Below are 15,090 nucleotides of genomic sequence, written 5' to 3'. Positions count from 1 at the left end.
AATATGGGTGTGTATTGAATGTTTGGGTGTCTTCTCTCTGGGCTGTATCTCACTCTAAGTTGGAGTCATATGCAGTGAGTTGGATTTCCCCTCTTAATGGTGTCTTTCACACCTAAAAATATTATTGATACTTAATCCTTGGGTACTGCTGTCTCTGTGGAACCTCAAGTAATATTAAAGACCAGTGCAATAATTATTTAATGTCCTGGTTGAGATGGAGACAACAAAAAGCAACACACTCCATTTTCAGAAGGCTTCAAACTGTTCTTATTATGGCCTGCATGCTTTTTATACATTCTTACAAAGCTCATAAGTTCACACTTTACTCATTGGTCACCAGAGACAAAGTGCTCATTGGAATATGTAGTTGAAGTTTCTCTTATTCTCCTTCTTTCTTTCTTGGTTTCTGTGCCAGCAACCTTGGTAGAAAATTCTTTTAGGGGTAAACATGGATCCTCTTCTCAAACTCCTCTCTGGCTCACAGAAGTCACTGTAAAACCTCTTCCACAATTTAATGGACAGAGAAACTAAAGCATTGATAAGTGAAGAGTTTTACCCATCATGAGCCACCAGCAAAGTACAAATATCCTGAGTTCTGCTCTGATGCTTTGTCACACAGACACAGTGACTTGGGAGAAGGAAGAAAAAAAGTATGAAGGTGCTACAATAGTTAGCACATAAAAAAATTAACAAGCAAACAACCAACAGCAGCAGAGCAACGCTTTCCATGAGGTTTAGAAAAAAGAGGGGAAATTATTCCCTCTAATTCTGTTCCCAGCTCTCTTGGGCTTTGAAGGATAATGTACTGGGAGATATTTTAGCATCCTGGGAAATCTCCTGCTCAGCTGAAGTGACAAAAGCCTGCAGGAACTGTTTGTGCTCACAGCTTTTAACAAAGCAGCCACCAACAAAGCAGCTTCCAGCCACTGGAGAGAGACAGAACAGCACAGGGGTAAGGTTTAGCTTAGTAGAAGAGAGACAAGCATAGATATGATCTCTCGTTAGACAAAAAGCTTTTAATTTATTTTTCTGTAGGTTTGTTAGAGCTGTTTCTTCTCATCTGATCTCACCTGAGCTCTGAAAATTCCAACATAAGTTGTGAGTGTCCTGGAAATGGCATTCCCAGTTTTTATCGAGAATTGGAGCAGGACAAGGGAGAATGGCTTCGAACTGAAAAGGAATAAGTTTAGATTAGATATTGGAAAGAAATTCTTCTCTGGGATGGTGGGGAGGGTGCCCCTGCATCCCTGGAAGTGCCCGAATCCAGGTTGGACAGGGCTGGGAGCAGCCTGGGACAGTGGAAGGTGTCCCTGCCATGGCAGGGGTGGGTTGGGATGGGCTTTAAAATTCTCCCAACACAAACCAGTCTGGGATTCTGTGATTTTGTGATTCTGGGATACTGTGATTTTGTGATTCTATGGTTTTTTGATTCTGTGATGCTGTGAGCACTTTTCAAGAGAAACATGGACATTTTTCTCAAAGTGTGAGAAAGAAGAGAAAGGGATTGCTTGGAAAGGAAAGCAGATTTGGATTTGACAGATTAAAAGACTAGAAATATGGAAATTTCTAATTGTACTTGATGTGCTTTTAAAAGTCTTACGACCTCTGTTGAGAGTATAAGTCAAATATAACCTTTCCCTCACTCTCTCTCTGTGTTTTCTATGCAATAGCAGTGCTTCTGGGCATGTTTATGTGGTCAAAAGGCATTTTTATTCTACTTTCAGTGGACTAGAATGTAAAAAACATTCACCATTATTTTTACATTGAAAAGCTTCATTCTTGAAACATGGAAGTTGGCTTTCTGTGCCACCTGAGAGTGATCTGTTAGTTGAGGAAGGTATCTGAAATGCTCCCGTTAATCACCCTTTTAAAATTAAAAGTAGAGTCAGTCAATTCTGACACTTTCAATTCTTTTAATTTAAAATTAAAGTAGTGCCAGTCAATATTCTAAGGTACTTTCAAAGTAGATCTGGAATTTTTAAAGTCAATAATAGAATGGGGAACTATAATTTTTCTTTTTTTAATATCCTTTTGGTTCAGGCACTTCTCAATTATGGTTTGTATTCTATAGCCTGCTAAAACACTTAAACGAGGTTTTTTCCTTGTTCTGCTTGAATTTCTACTGGCTACATTGAAAAATGAGTTACCTGCCTTTCCTGTCCGTATTTACCACAGCTTAAATCTCATGGAACGCTGGGAGATGTGAAAGCCATCCTTACAAATGAATTTGTATTTAGTATTTTGTCACTTTATTATCTGGAAGCAGTGATGTATTTATTATGAAATATGTAAGTTATGTAATCAGATTGATTCTACAGAGACTATCTATATGCAAGAGAAAAATTTAATTTGAAATAAATATTTTGAAACTCAAATAATGATATCACAAAAATACATATTTCTTTTTCTTCAGAACATTAATGGATTTTTTTTCTCTTAATGTCTTCTATAGAAAATATTTTGTGAATAACAAATACTGAACATCATTCTAGAAAGTCAGTTGAGTATTGGATAGGAATGTGCAGGAATATGTAAAAAAAATGTTGTTTGAAATCTTCCCTAAGAAGTGAAAATAAGAGGCATAAACATCATACTTCAGGTATTTTGTGAAAAATTAAGATTAATTCTATCAATTAATGCAAAAGATCAAACACGCATTTAATAATGTTGTCTCTTCCCCTCTGACTGTGTTTTAAGTTAAGATAAGGTCTGTGAAGAAATCAGTGAAGCCTAACTATTTTCTTGGAGCCAAGATTCCAATCACCAATCCTGCTGTAGGCCACAAAAATAATTCAGAAGTTAAATAATAAGGAATGGTTAAATAATAAGGAATGTCAATTAAATAACTGGTGTGGAATCTCTAGTTAAACTGTATATTTGAAAGTCAGGCATGAAGAGGATGCTTGGGGGAGATAATACAAAATGTTCCCTTATTTCTTTCCTTTTTGCTCCTCATACATTCTATTGTATTTGCAGGGATTTTCATGGCAGGGAGGAATGATGAATCTGACTCCATGTTTTTAAAAGGATATTATATTACATTACATTACATTACATTACATTACATTATATTATACTATATTACCAAATGCTAAAAAGATAATAATGAAAACTCATCATTCTTTTTAGAGTCTCGGCACAGTTTGGCACTGATTGGCCAATGAGTGAAAACAACTCACACCAGAATCCAATGAAACAATCACCTGTGGGTAAACAATTTCCAAACACATTCCAGATGAGAGAAACACAGGAGAAGCAAATGAAATAATAATTGTTCTCCTTTTTCTCTGCAGCTTCTCAGGAGAAAAATGCTGATCAAAGGGATGTCTTAGAAAATGTGAATACCACAACATTCCAGGCCTTCAAGGTCATCATGGCACAAGAAAATGACACCCACATCCATGAGTTCATCCTCCTGGCATTCCCCACCAGCAGAGAGCTGCAGGCTGTGCTGTTTGTCATTTTCCTGGCTGTGTATTTGCTGACTGTCACCGAGAACATGGTCATCATCACCTTGATCATCACCCACCCCCAGCTCCACAAGCCCATGTACTTCTTCCTGGGCCACCTCGCTTTCCTTGAGGCCTGCTACATCTCAGTCACCGTTCCCAAGCTGCTGCTCACCTTGGTGGTGAGGAACAAGAGCATCTCCCTCACAAGCTGCATGGCCCAGCTGTACTTTTTCATTGCCCTGGTGTGCACTGAGTGTGTCCTGCTGGCGGCCATGGCCTACGACCACTACGTGGCCATCTGCGCCCCGCTGCACTACGCCCTGGCCATGGGCCACAGGGCCTGCCTGCAGCTGGCCACGGCCTCCTGGCCGCTTGGCTTCCTCATAGCTGTGCTCAAGGTCTCCTTCATCTCCCAGCTCTCCTTCTGTGGGCCCGGGGTCATCAACCACTTCTTCTGTGACATCAGCCCGCTGCTCAACCTCTCGTGCGCCCAGCGGCGCCTTGCTGAGATGGTGGATTTCATCTCGGCCTTGTTCACTTTGTTGATCCCCCTCTCTGTCATCATTGTTTCTTACAACTGCATAATCAGGACTGTTTTGCTCATCCCCAAGGCTCAGAACAGGAAGAAAGCCTTCTCCACATGTGCTTCTCACCTGGCTGTGGTCATCATTTTCTTCTCAGCAAATCTCTTCATATATGCTCGGCCCAGGTGTGCAGACTCCAGGGATCTCAACAAGCTGGTTTCCATCATTTATACCATTGTCACCCCGATGCTAAACCCATGCATTTACTGCCTGAGGAACCAGGAGGTGAAGGACACTTTGCTGAAGGTCTTGTCTAGCAGGACTGCTCTCTCCAGAGTTTCTGCCTCTGATCACTAATGAATTCTTGGGAGATGATCTTCCAACTGAATGTGTCTGAATTCTATGAAAACCTAATAAGATTTTTACTTTGACAGAAAGGGTTATTGGGGTTCTCCAGTTATTGGTTATTGGAGTCAATCTGCATGTTCAGCTAAAATCTCTGAATCTATGTGAATGTAAAAGGTTTTTCTAACTGAACACATCACACATCATTTCCGAGGAGTGGAAAAGGCAATAACCATAATTGTCCTCTCTGAATGTATTTTGTTGGTATGCATCAAAGAACAAAATTGCATTCTGACCTTGATTCAACTTAACATGAAACTAGGATTCAAGAACTTGAGGCACCAAAGAAATAGTTATGTCAGCTTTCTTCACAGGAATGAGGATGGGAACTTCAGTCATTTTAGATAGCTGTGATAGGAGACCATGAAACTCCACTGAGAAGTTTCTTCTTCATTAACTTCAAATATAACTTTGGGAAGTAGCTCAGATTCAGAAAACAAACCTTTACTTTTGGGGAAGAGGGTTAATTTGCACAGTTTCATTTCCATTTTAAATGCTAAATCAACCTCCTGATTCTTAAATTTTTTTCCTGTGGTCCTTCAACATCACATAAGGAGATATAAGCACTAAGAGAAGAATCAGTTGTCTAAGCACAGATCTTTCCCCAAGGAACATTCAAAGGAGAGGGTCAGGAAGAATTTGAGGGTAATTTAACACACAGACACAAAATCTTGCATCATCAGCCTGATGGTAAATGATCCTGGGCTCTGTTTGTTACCCAGGACTAAATCAACAGTACTGTGTCCAGTCTGAAACTTCCCACTAGAAGAAAGACAAAAATGGAAGTACCAGCAGAGAGTTACCAAATGACAGAAGGGTGGGAGCACACAGAGAGAGACAGATGGGAGCAGTTTTTTAAGAAAAGAGAATGTTGAGGAGGTGTTTAGCTGCAGTCTGCCACCACCTGAAGAGGATTACAGAGGAGATAGAGGCAATTCTTAAGTGGGCATGCCTGAAAAGACAAAAGCAACAGGAACTTGTTCCAACAAAATTAAATTCAGATAAGATAGAGTGGTGAAGCACCACAACACAGTCCCAAATAGGTCAAGAAATCTCTGTCCTTTGAGCTTTGCAAAGCTCGACCTGACAAGTCCCTGAAACTCTGAAATATGTTTGTGACAGCAGAGCGAGTTAAAATATTCTGTAATTAAAGTTCTGCCTTTCCAACCCGAGTTTTTGTATCATTCTTTGATCTGGATGTCAAATGGAAAACTCTGTGGCATGACAAACTGCAACAGAAATTGATGTTTAGGGAAGTGAATCTGGTACCCACAGATTGAGCAATATGTTCAATCCTATCCAGGGAATGGATGCTCTGCAGATGATCCATGTCACTCCTGGATGCAGTACTCCAGATGTTAATATATATTTATAATTTATAATTTTATAGCATAACTCTGCCCACGTCTCTGTTACATCAGAAGTGCCTTGGTCTAGCTGAGAGCTGAAAATGTCAGAGGTACTAAAATCTCTCAGGGAAGCTGTTTAAGCACTCTGACCTCACATCCAATGGCCTAAATAGCAGTTACTGAGTTGCAAAGCATTGTTTTTATCCCTTTTTATAGCTTGTCACAGCCTCCAATACCCCATATTTAACAAACCCAATAACTTCTTTTCATGGTTCATGTACCCTGAGTCATATCTTCACATCCTAGCAGGCCTTGGTAAGCACCTCTCTAGTTAATCCACATTTTCCTTGAATTATAAATATATATACACATATATAATATAAATTATAATTACATAAATTATAAAATGATATAAATTAAAATTATATAAATAAAATTATATAAATTAAAATTATGTAAATACCGGGGAACCCAAAACTGGTCCATGGTAGTTGGACCCTCATAAGCTTAACAGAAATGAGGTAAGAACTAACACTACTCCCTTCTCCATGCACTGACATTATTTTAAAGTTGTCTTTTTTATGAGGTTCCCTTACATTCCTGAGCATGCACATGTGGCTTTGGCCAGAAGTTAGAATTCAGCAGCACACCATAAGGTATGTCAAATGTCACTAGATTCTTACATATTTGCAAAATAAATCAAACTATGCCCTAACAGCCAAATAATTTCTGTGATTCCAGCTCTCCTAGATGCTAAAGTCCCATTATTTTCACTGTATGAAAATAATTGTAATTTTAAATGTAATTAATGTAATTTCATGTAATAGACGTAATTTAAATGTAATAAATGTCATTTTAGTCATGGTTCTGGCTTAAGGAAGATATCTAATTAATATGAGACCAAGTGGAGGGAGATTTTACAAACAGCTGCAGCATGGAGGGGGAACCGCATCAGGTTTTGTACTTTTCATGCTATAGAATCCTGCAGCAGCTCCTCAGCTCTGTTTGGGAGGCAGCTGACCTCACCAGGGGACAGATAAATGTTATCTCTGATCCTCCTTTTGCTCTGAACACATTTGTAGTGTTTTAAAAAATTAAGAAAATGCATAACTTGGCTATTTGTGGGTCTGAACACAACTCCAGTGTGGGTGAAACTACATTTATCCAAAATCACTCACTCCAAAAGCCATTACCAATTAAGGCCACTTATTTAGATTAGTACATTAAAATATTTTTCTAGATTACCTTTTGGTAAAAGACTGCCATATTCCCTGCCTCAGGGTATGTTTTTACTTTCATCTGCCCTATAAAAATCAGCAGACACTAGCAGGTATTCTTTCATTGTTCAGTGTCTCAGAAAAAAAAAATCTTCAGAGTTTCTTCTGCTCTGCATGGAATCACAGAGGAAACAATAACATCCCTCCTCTTTCTGTGATTGCTTCCATTGGGAGGTTACCACAATTGCTGAATCAGACCTCATGAGACACCACAGGTAAATAAAGTGTTGATTTCTCTGTGCTGGTATAGATCACAGCACTGACATATCAGTCCACATTTCAGCTGTTCCCTACTGATCACATTCTGCAGCACCAGTGGATTCACACTACAGGAGGTTGAGAACAGTTTTGTTTTTAACAGCACAGGCTGAGCCACTCTTATTTTTGAAGGATTAATCTGAGGTAGCTGCAAACAAACCAGACCTAAAATTGGAATTTGCTTGTACTTATGCTGTATCTGAGATCTCTGTGTACCATCTCCATAGATTTGTGTAGATGTAAGTGTGCTCAGAGCCAGATACAGAAACCTTTAGTGGGCTCTTTCAGATGTATTTGGAGAGGTTTTTTATTTTAAAAATGAATATACCCTTATGCTGCTTCACATTTCTCTTACAGTTCCTGGGATATATATGATAGAACTTTAGAAATGTTTAGATGTAGAAACTAAAGCATTGGAAATGTGAATGTCTGTCTACAAGCTCAAAACCTGTCACTTCTTTATACTGGATGGAAAATATATTAGCATCAGTCATCATTTGTCTAAGGTGAGATTTGTAATGTGTATTTATCTCCATGAAATGTCAATTTGTAATGTATATTTATCTCCATGAAATGTAAACTTAAAAGCATGTATTAATTTTTAAAGTGAAAAAAATCTGAATTGAGCAGATAAACTCCACAAAGTTTTGTAATGTATATTTATCTCCATGAAATGTCAATTTGTAATGTGTGTTTATCTCCATGAAATGTAAATTTAAAAGCATGTTTTAATTTCTAAAATGAAAAAAATTCTGAAATGAGCAGATAAATTTCACAAAGTTCATTTCTAAAAACCCAGAAAAAAATGTCTGAACTTTTACAGAGCCTTTAAGTGGTGGTGTAACTTATGGCTAAGAATTTAAGCCTGGTAGTTAGATGTGATTGCATTAATTTATTGCAGGTGGATAAGGTTCATCTTTCTTCTACAGAATGGGTGGGAGGAATGAAACCAAAGTCATGTATTTCTTTCTCCTGGGTTTTCCCACCACTGGTGAACAGCAGCTGCTTCTCTTCTCTGCTTTACTTCTGGCTTATTTATTAACTCTGTTGGAAAACTTCCTCATCATTCTCATCATCCAAAATAACCACAGCCTGCAAAAACCCATGTATTTTTTCCTAGGGAATCTGTCTTTTTTAGAGATCTGGTATGTCTCTGCCATTGAGCCAAAGATGATCAGAGATGTCCTGTCCCATGACAAAAGGATTTCATTCCAGGGCTGCATGGCACAGCTGCATTTCTTTGTGACTTTTGTTTGCACTGAGTACGTCCTGCTGGCCGTGATAGCCTTCGACCGCTTCGTGGCCATCTGCAAACCCCTCAGGCACGCCCTGATCATGAGCCCCAAGCTCTGTGCTCAGCTGGTGGCTGCCTGCTGGATGTGTGGCTTGGCCACCTCTTCCATCAAGCTGGGCTTCATAGCCAGCCTCTCCTTCTGTGACGTGGACAAAATCAATCATTATTTCTGTGACATTTCCCCCCTCCTGAACATCTCCTGCAGCGATTCCTCTTTGGCCGAGCTCGTGTACTTCACCTTGGCCCTGCTGGTCATCCTGCTGCCTCTGTGCGCTGTGGTGGCCTCCTACATCTGCATCCTCTTCACTGTGCTGAAGATTCCTTCTTCCCAGGGGAGGCAGAAGGCTTTTTCCACCTGCAGCTCCCACCTGACCGTGGTGGTTTTGTTCTACTCCACCACTCTTTTCACCTGCGCCCACCCCAAGCTCATGTACACCTATCGTGCCAACAAGCTGGTGTCACTCCTGTACACGGCGGTTGTGCCACTTCTGAATCCTCTCATCTACTGCCTTAGAAACAAAGAGGTCAGGGTTGCCATGAGGAGGACTTTTACTTGCAGAAGAGACACCAAAGAAATCAACTGAAGGGGCTTTGCTCATGAAGATCAACGGCAGCGCTGAGGAGATGAAGTCAGGAGGTCCAAACCTTAATCCGTGCAACCACCACTCATATTTATTGAACTAAACCTTGATATATTTATGTATATACTATGGTTTTGACTCGAGATGTGTGGGTTTGGGGTTTTTTTGCTTGTTTTCCTCCTAAGAATCAATGCTGTCACCTTTTCTTAAAAGTCTCCAACTGAATGACTGCTGTTTTTAAAGGTGTTTGGAAATGCTGGAAAATAAAGCCCAGATTTGTTTGCTCTAAATGGAACAGAGTCCAGAAAACACTGTAAATGCATGTCAAAATCAGTTATGTGTGATTTATTTAGTTCAAGATTTTGTGATTATCCCTTGAGAGAAATAGGCAGCAGCAAAGGATGGGTAATTGTAACATTCTTAGATTCCTGGTGTAGGATAAAAAGAACCATCCTCTGATGAAGAAAATGTTTCTAATATGGCATCAGAGAAGGTATAATGTGAATATTCACATGGTACAGCTGCATTGTGACTTGGCCTCTGTCTCAGCTCCACAACTCCTTCCTGAGATTTTAATTTAAATTTTGCAAGGTTTGAAGTTCCTTTAATGCAGTGATTTGGCTATACACATTGACTGGTTTTAAAGCCCTGATCTGAAGTGATTGTTTTGAAATAATTTTAGGAAAATCCTTCAAATACACTGGGAAGAGGATTATCATCCAATTATTATGGGGTTTATGTACACTAATAATAATATTGTTAGATAACCTGAAAAAAATAATTCATAATTTATTCAACAGAGGAGGTACCTTAGGGAAGGAGAGAACACAGAAAAGTCTTACACAAACACAAACCTTTTGAGAATGCAAGTTCCCTCTTGCATCTAAGCTTATTTCTGGAAATTTTCCTAATAAACACTTTCACAAATTCAAGTACTTTTAAAGTACTGTAAATAAGTCACTACCCACAAGTTAAGAAGGTAAAAACAAAGTCCAATCTCAGCTTTTGGGAAACTTTCTCTTAATCTCACTCTCTGCGTGCAGATGAGAGAAACTGATAGGAACGTATGCAAATGTAAGATAGTCTGGGTTTAGAAGGCACTGATCAATTGTCAGTCACAAAATATGGGAAGCCATTATATCAAGAACAGAAACATCTATTTCATGCAGATTATTTAAAACCACGTGCCAAAACAAAGAAAATTTAATATAGTTTGCTGTAACTAAATGGGACACTCCTGTGCTGAGAAGAATGCAAATTTGCTTTTTGAAAGACAGCCATGTCCTAGGGTGTGTGAGATACCCAAACAGGGGTTGTGAGATGTTTTTCCCTTCCTGGGGTGATTGCTGCACCCCACAGCAGTGTTCCCTTAGAGGCTGGGCCCTCACCTGAACCAGATTTCTCAGTTTTAGAGGTGAGCACACTCCTGGAGTCAGAGAAGAAAACACATTTAGTGAAAACTTGCTTTTGTTTAGAGAGGAGAACCATTATTGCTTGGGGAGAAGGCAAGGGTGTCTGTTCTATTTTGATAATCTGGAAGAGGTTTTACAGTGACTTCTGTGAGCCAGAGAGAAGGTTGAGAAGGGGATCCATGTTTACCCCTGAAAGAATTTCCTACCAAAGTCCTTGACATAGAAATCAAGAAAGAAAGCAGGATAAATAAGACAAACCTGCAGCTGCCTCTTCCAATGAACACTTCATTTGTCTTTTGTGACCAATGAGTAAAGTGTAAACTTATGAGTTTTATGAGAATGCATAAAAAGCATGCATGCCATAATAAAAACAGTTTGAAGCCTTCTAAAAATGGAATGTGGCTTTGTGTTGTCTCTGTCTCAACTGCAACAGAAGGAAGCAGATTCTAATGGTTAATGAGAATCTTGATTAGGTCCACAGTGTTTTGCTGAGCAGAAAAAAAATCTACAAGAGGCAGGAAGGGTTCTGCATAAGAAGCAGTGAAAAAAGTAGGGGTAGAAGATGCACAGAAACAGCTTTACACTTTATTGCTTGTGTTTGTTATTTTATCTCTTCTATTCCTTATAGTTTTCTACTTTTGCAGGCAAATAAAAATGGCACAAGGGAAAAATATCTCATTTGAGATTTCAGATGTTTGCTGTGAAGGTCCAGGACTGTGGAAACTGAATCCCTGGGTTTTTTTATGTACACTTATTAAAGTATACATAAGCAACATGCTAAGGAGAATGCTCTTAGAAGCAGTCAGAGGAAAAACCAGTGATGTATTGATTACAAGAGAAAAGTCAGCTGAGTAGAAAAAATGTTCAGTATTTTTGGCAATGTGTTCAAGAAACCTGAATTCCAAAAAACCAAACCTGGCTTCAATAACTGTGTCACAAGGTATGTGTATTGTGGTGTGTGAAATCTGAGTTTTGCTTTGTTAAATGGGATGACAGAATTGGATTAAAAGTTTCTGTTTTCTCTTTTTTCTCATTATATAGAATGTAGTAATTATGTATACAGTTAGTTCTTCTGGAAATTAAATACATTATCAGGAAGACAGTTTTTAATGTGTCTGCATTTAGACTTTTTGTTTGATCAATCAAGGGACAGATAGATCCAGAGACTTCTCAGGTGAATCAAAAATCTTCCTTTCTCACTGGCTAAAAAAGTATCTGCAGCATCTTCATTCTTAGCTGAGGTGTTTACCTTCTTTAAAAAGCCATTAAATTAAGCAGTAGTAATTGTTATTTCAACAAAACAATTTCGGATAGGATGTAGGATATCCTTCAATGGACAATATGTTTGATTATCATTAAATTATTTCATAAGTTTACATGTATTACACTAAAATCTTTGATGCTTACACATAAAACCAGAACAAAAATAAGAATTTAAAAATAAGGTCAATTACATATGCCAGGAGCACACAGCTGTTGAATGCCTGACCACAATGACACAAGATTTTGATGTTTTCTTTTACATTATTGTGGACAAAAGTATCTCTTTTTTTCTTATTCTCTTCTGGCTTGCTTTATTATTTTTTTATCAAAACCAGCTACTTCTAAGGGACAGTTTTTCCCCTGTTTTGAACAGGTATGGTGAGACTAGAAGGATCGCACTGTGGATGCGTCTATTTCTCTCTTTTGACAGTAAGGGAAGGCTTAGGAATTGTGAAAGTTGTAGACAACAACCTTGGAAAGGCTTTGAGTGATACTTGACCTGACTGCCTAAACCTGAGCTCTCTGCACACAAAAATCCCCAGGAAAACTCACTAAATATTTAATGAGCAAGGTTATGCAAAGAGAAATTCTTTCTCCAAATTTATTTCCCTTTCCTAAGACTCGTGGGTAAATAAGAAAAAAGGATTAAATAGAACAAAGGATTAAATATATTTAATACCTTCTGAGGGTACCTAGAGGTGAGGCCACATTTCAAGGACCCCGGAGGGATAGCTGGAGAAATTGTTAAAAATTAATTCAATGCTTTTAAAATATTAAGTATATGCTGGTTAAGAAAAATTATCTAATGGAAATGACAGCAAAGCAAATAAAATACCATTTCTGTCACTCAGCTTTTTTAAAAATAATAGACTTGAAATTTTTTTAAACTATTATCTAAATGAATACATTTCTTGGCTCATATATTTACAATTGTTTTGCATCACCTGAAGCAGCATTTTTCCTGTTCTTTTGTTTAGGGGAGAGCAATCTTGTGCGTTAGTTGCAGTCTTAGGGTGAGATTATTTTCTGCCAGTTAAATCTGAAATAGGTCTTCAACTGTAGAATGGAATGTCTGTTTCTAGTTGGTCGTAAAGTTTATTAAATTAAAATAGGTTGGATAAGCTGCATGCAGAATGTTTCTTTATACTGAAGATAATATTACAGGATTATTAGCTTACAAATTACCCTGTAGTAGTTGACAAAAACTGGCAGATATGATATATAATTAATTTTATAATTTTCCCAAATATCTATTTAATTTTATTAATTAATAATTATTTTATAATAATATAAATACAATCAATATATTATTGATTATATGTCATATACAGTATATATTACATAATATATACTATATATATAGTATTATAGTCATAATAATATTTATATTTATTGATTTATTATCGATATTTATTAGTCATATTAATACTTATTTTAATATATTTATATATTTAATTAATTATATATAATATTATAATTTATTTTATTCTTAGTTATATATTATTTACATTATATTAATTTTTTAAAATATTTTGTATTGTTTATATTATTTTACATAATTAATGTATATAATTTACAATTAATTTTATTAATTTATATTTCTTATGTTTCATGTATTTCATTGTTTGTCTTCTTCTTCTACAATTGCTTCTCCAGGCAAAGTATCTTCAATCCACTCCATCCTAATTTCCTTTTGGAAAGCCAAGATGGAAAACCACACCAGGATAAGTGAGTTCATTTTGGTGGGGTTCAAATCCCACCCAGGATCCCAAGTCCTTCTCTCAGTTCTCTTCTCCACAATGTACTTTGTCACTGTGGTGGGAAACATCTGCATGATCCTCATCATCAGGATGGAGCCCAAGCTGCACACCCCAATGTACTTCTTCCTGGGGAACCTGTCCACCTTGGACATCTGCTATTCCTCTGCCATCACTCCCAGGGCAGCCCTGGCATTCTTGCTGGGCAGAAGGAGCATTTCCTATGCTGGCTGTGCTTCCCAAATGTTCTTCTTCTCTCTCTTTGGCACAACAGAAGCTTTTTTCCTGGCTGTGATGGCTTATGATCGCTTCACTGCCATCTGCAACCCGCTGCTCTACCAGGTGGTTATGAGCAGAAGGCTTTGTGTGCTCATGGTGGTGGGCTCCTATCTGTCACGCTGCATCAACTGCACCATCCAGACAGGCTTCACCTTCAGCCTGTCCTTCTGTGGGCACAGAGAAATCAAGCACTTCTTCTGTGAAGTTGCTGCAGTGATCCACACCTCCTGCTCCAACACCCTTGTCAACCAGCTCGTAATGCTGGCTGTGTGTGGACCAATAATTGTGGGCACTGCCCTGGTGGTTTTTGTCTCCTATGCTTATATCATCGTCACAATCATCCAAATGCCTTCAGCAGAAAGCAGGCACAAGGCCTTCTCCACCTGCTCGTCTCACATGGTGACAATCTGCTAGTTCTTTGGGACAGTGTTCTTCATGTATGCTCAGCCTGGAGCTGCATCCTCACCCAGCAAGAGCAACATCATCTCCATCCTCTACACTGTTGTTATTCCCATGCTGAACACTTTCATTTACACCCTCAGAAACAGGGAGGTAAAAGGGGCTCTGAAAAAACAGTTAAAGAGGAAAGGGTTTTTTAAGCACCATTCCTGAAGCTGAGAATGAGCACAGGGTCCAATTTGTAAAATAAAGGACATCAGGACCTGAATGTGAAATAAAGGACAGGATGTAAAATTAAGGACATCAGGACCTGCTTTCAAGAGTCTTTTGTGTTCCTAGATGGTCAGTAAAAGCAGGATATATAAACAAATCTATGACAATCTAGTAATTGTTATTTCAACTAAACAATTTTTCATAGGATGTAGGATATCCTTCAATGGGCAATATGTTTGATTTCTATGAAATTATTTCATAAGTTTACATCAATTACACTTAAATCATTGATGCTTACCCATAAAACCAGAATAAAAATAAGAATTTAAAAGTAAGGTCAATTAAGTAAGCCAAGACCACACATCTGTTAAATGGCTGATCACAGTGACACACAATTTTGACATTTTCTTTTACATTCTTGTGAACAAAAGTATCTCTTTTTTCCCGATTTTTCTCTGGCCAGCTTTATTCCTTTTCTAGAGCAGATGAAAGTGAGGTTTCATTTAACCGTAATTAGATATTTACAATCCATCTGACCTGTAATTTAGAGGCCTCTTACAGCCATTCAAAAGATACCAGCATTTTAAAGCCATAATTAACACGATGGGTTGGACAATTTGAAGAGTA

At 38.1% G+C, this 15,090-nt stretch overlaps 2 protein-coding genes and 1 pseudogene across 2 annotated transcripts; all 3 read left to right on the top strand.

Moving 5' to 3' along the window:
* The first annotated feature begins 3,373 nt into the window (after positions 1–3,373).
* On the top strand, positions 3,374–4,333 carry LOC128940087 (olfactory receptor 6B1-like). The gene has a single exon (XM_054281390.1). The coding sequence runs from the start codon at positions 3,374–3,376 to the stop codon at positions 4,331–4,333; it is 960 nt and encodes a 319-aa protein (XP_054137365.1).
* Positions 4,334–8,195: 3,862 nt separating this feature from the next.
* On the top strand, positions 8,196–10,027 carry LOC128940086 (olfactory receptor 6Y1-like). Its single transcript, XM_054281389.1, has 2 exons — positions 8,196–9,109; positions 9,946–10,027. Exons 1-2 carry the CDS (start codon positions 8,196–8,198, stop codon positions 10,025–10,027), a joined length of 996 nt encoding a protein of 331 aa, XP_054137364.1.
* Positions 10,028–13,518: 3,491 nt separating this feature from the next.
* LOC128940085 (olfactory receptor 12-like) lies at positions 13,519–14,463 on the top strand (annotated as a pseudogene).
* Positions 14,464–15,090: the final 627 nt, after the last annotated feature.

Source organism: Melozone crissalis, unplaced genomic scaffold, assembly GCF_028551555.1.
Source record: "Melozone crissalis strain CALT ecotype California unplaced genomic scaffold, PUWL_Pcris_2 ptg000032l_1, whole genome shotgun sequence".
In the NCBI taxonomy this organism is placed as follows: domain Eukaryota; kingdom Metazoa; phylum Chordata; class Aves; order Passeriformes; family Passerellidae; genus Melozone; species Melozone crissalis.
The sequence above is the reverse complement of the archived record's forward strand: the minus strand, read 5'-3'. Positions and strand labels throughout refer to the sequence as shown.

Excerpts from the sequence above, each read along its gene's own strand:
- LOC128940087 (XM_054281390.1), top strand. The coding sequence starts at position 3,374 with ATGGCACAAGAAAATGACACCCACATCCATGAGTTCATCCTCCTGGCA.
- LOC128940086 (XM_054281389.1), top strand. The coding sequence starts at position 8,196 with ATGGGTGGGAGGAATGAAACCAAAGTCATGTATTTCTTTCTCCTGGGT. Across the intron at positions 9,110-9,945 it reads GTTGCCATGAGGAGGACTTT|GTACCTTAGGGAAGGAGAGA; the intron begins TACTTGCAGAAG and ends TCAACAGAGGAG.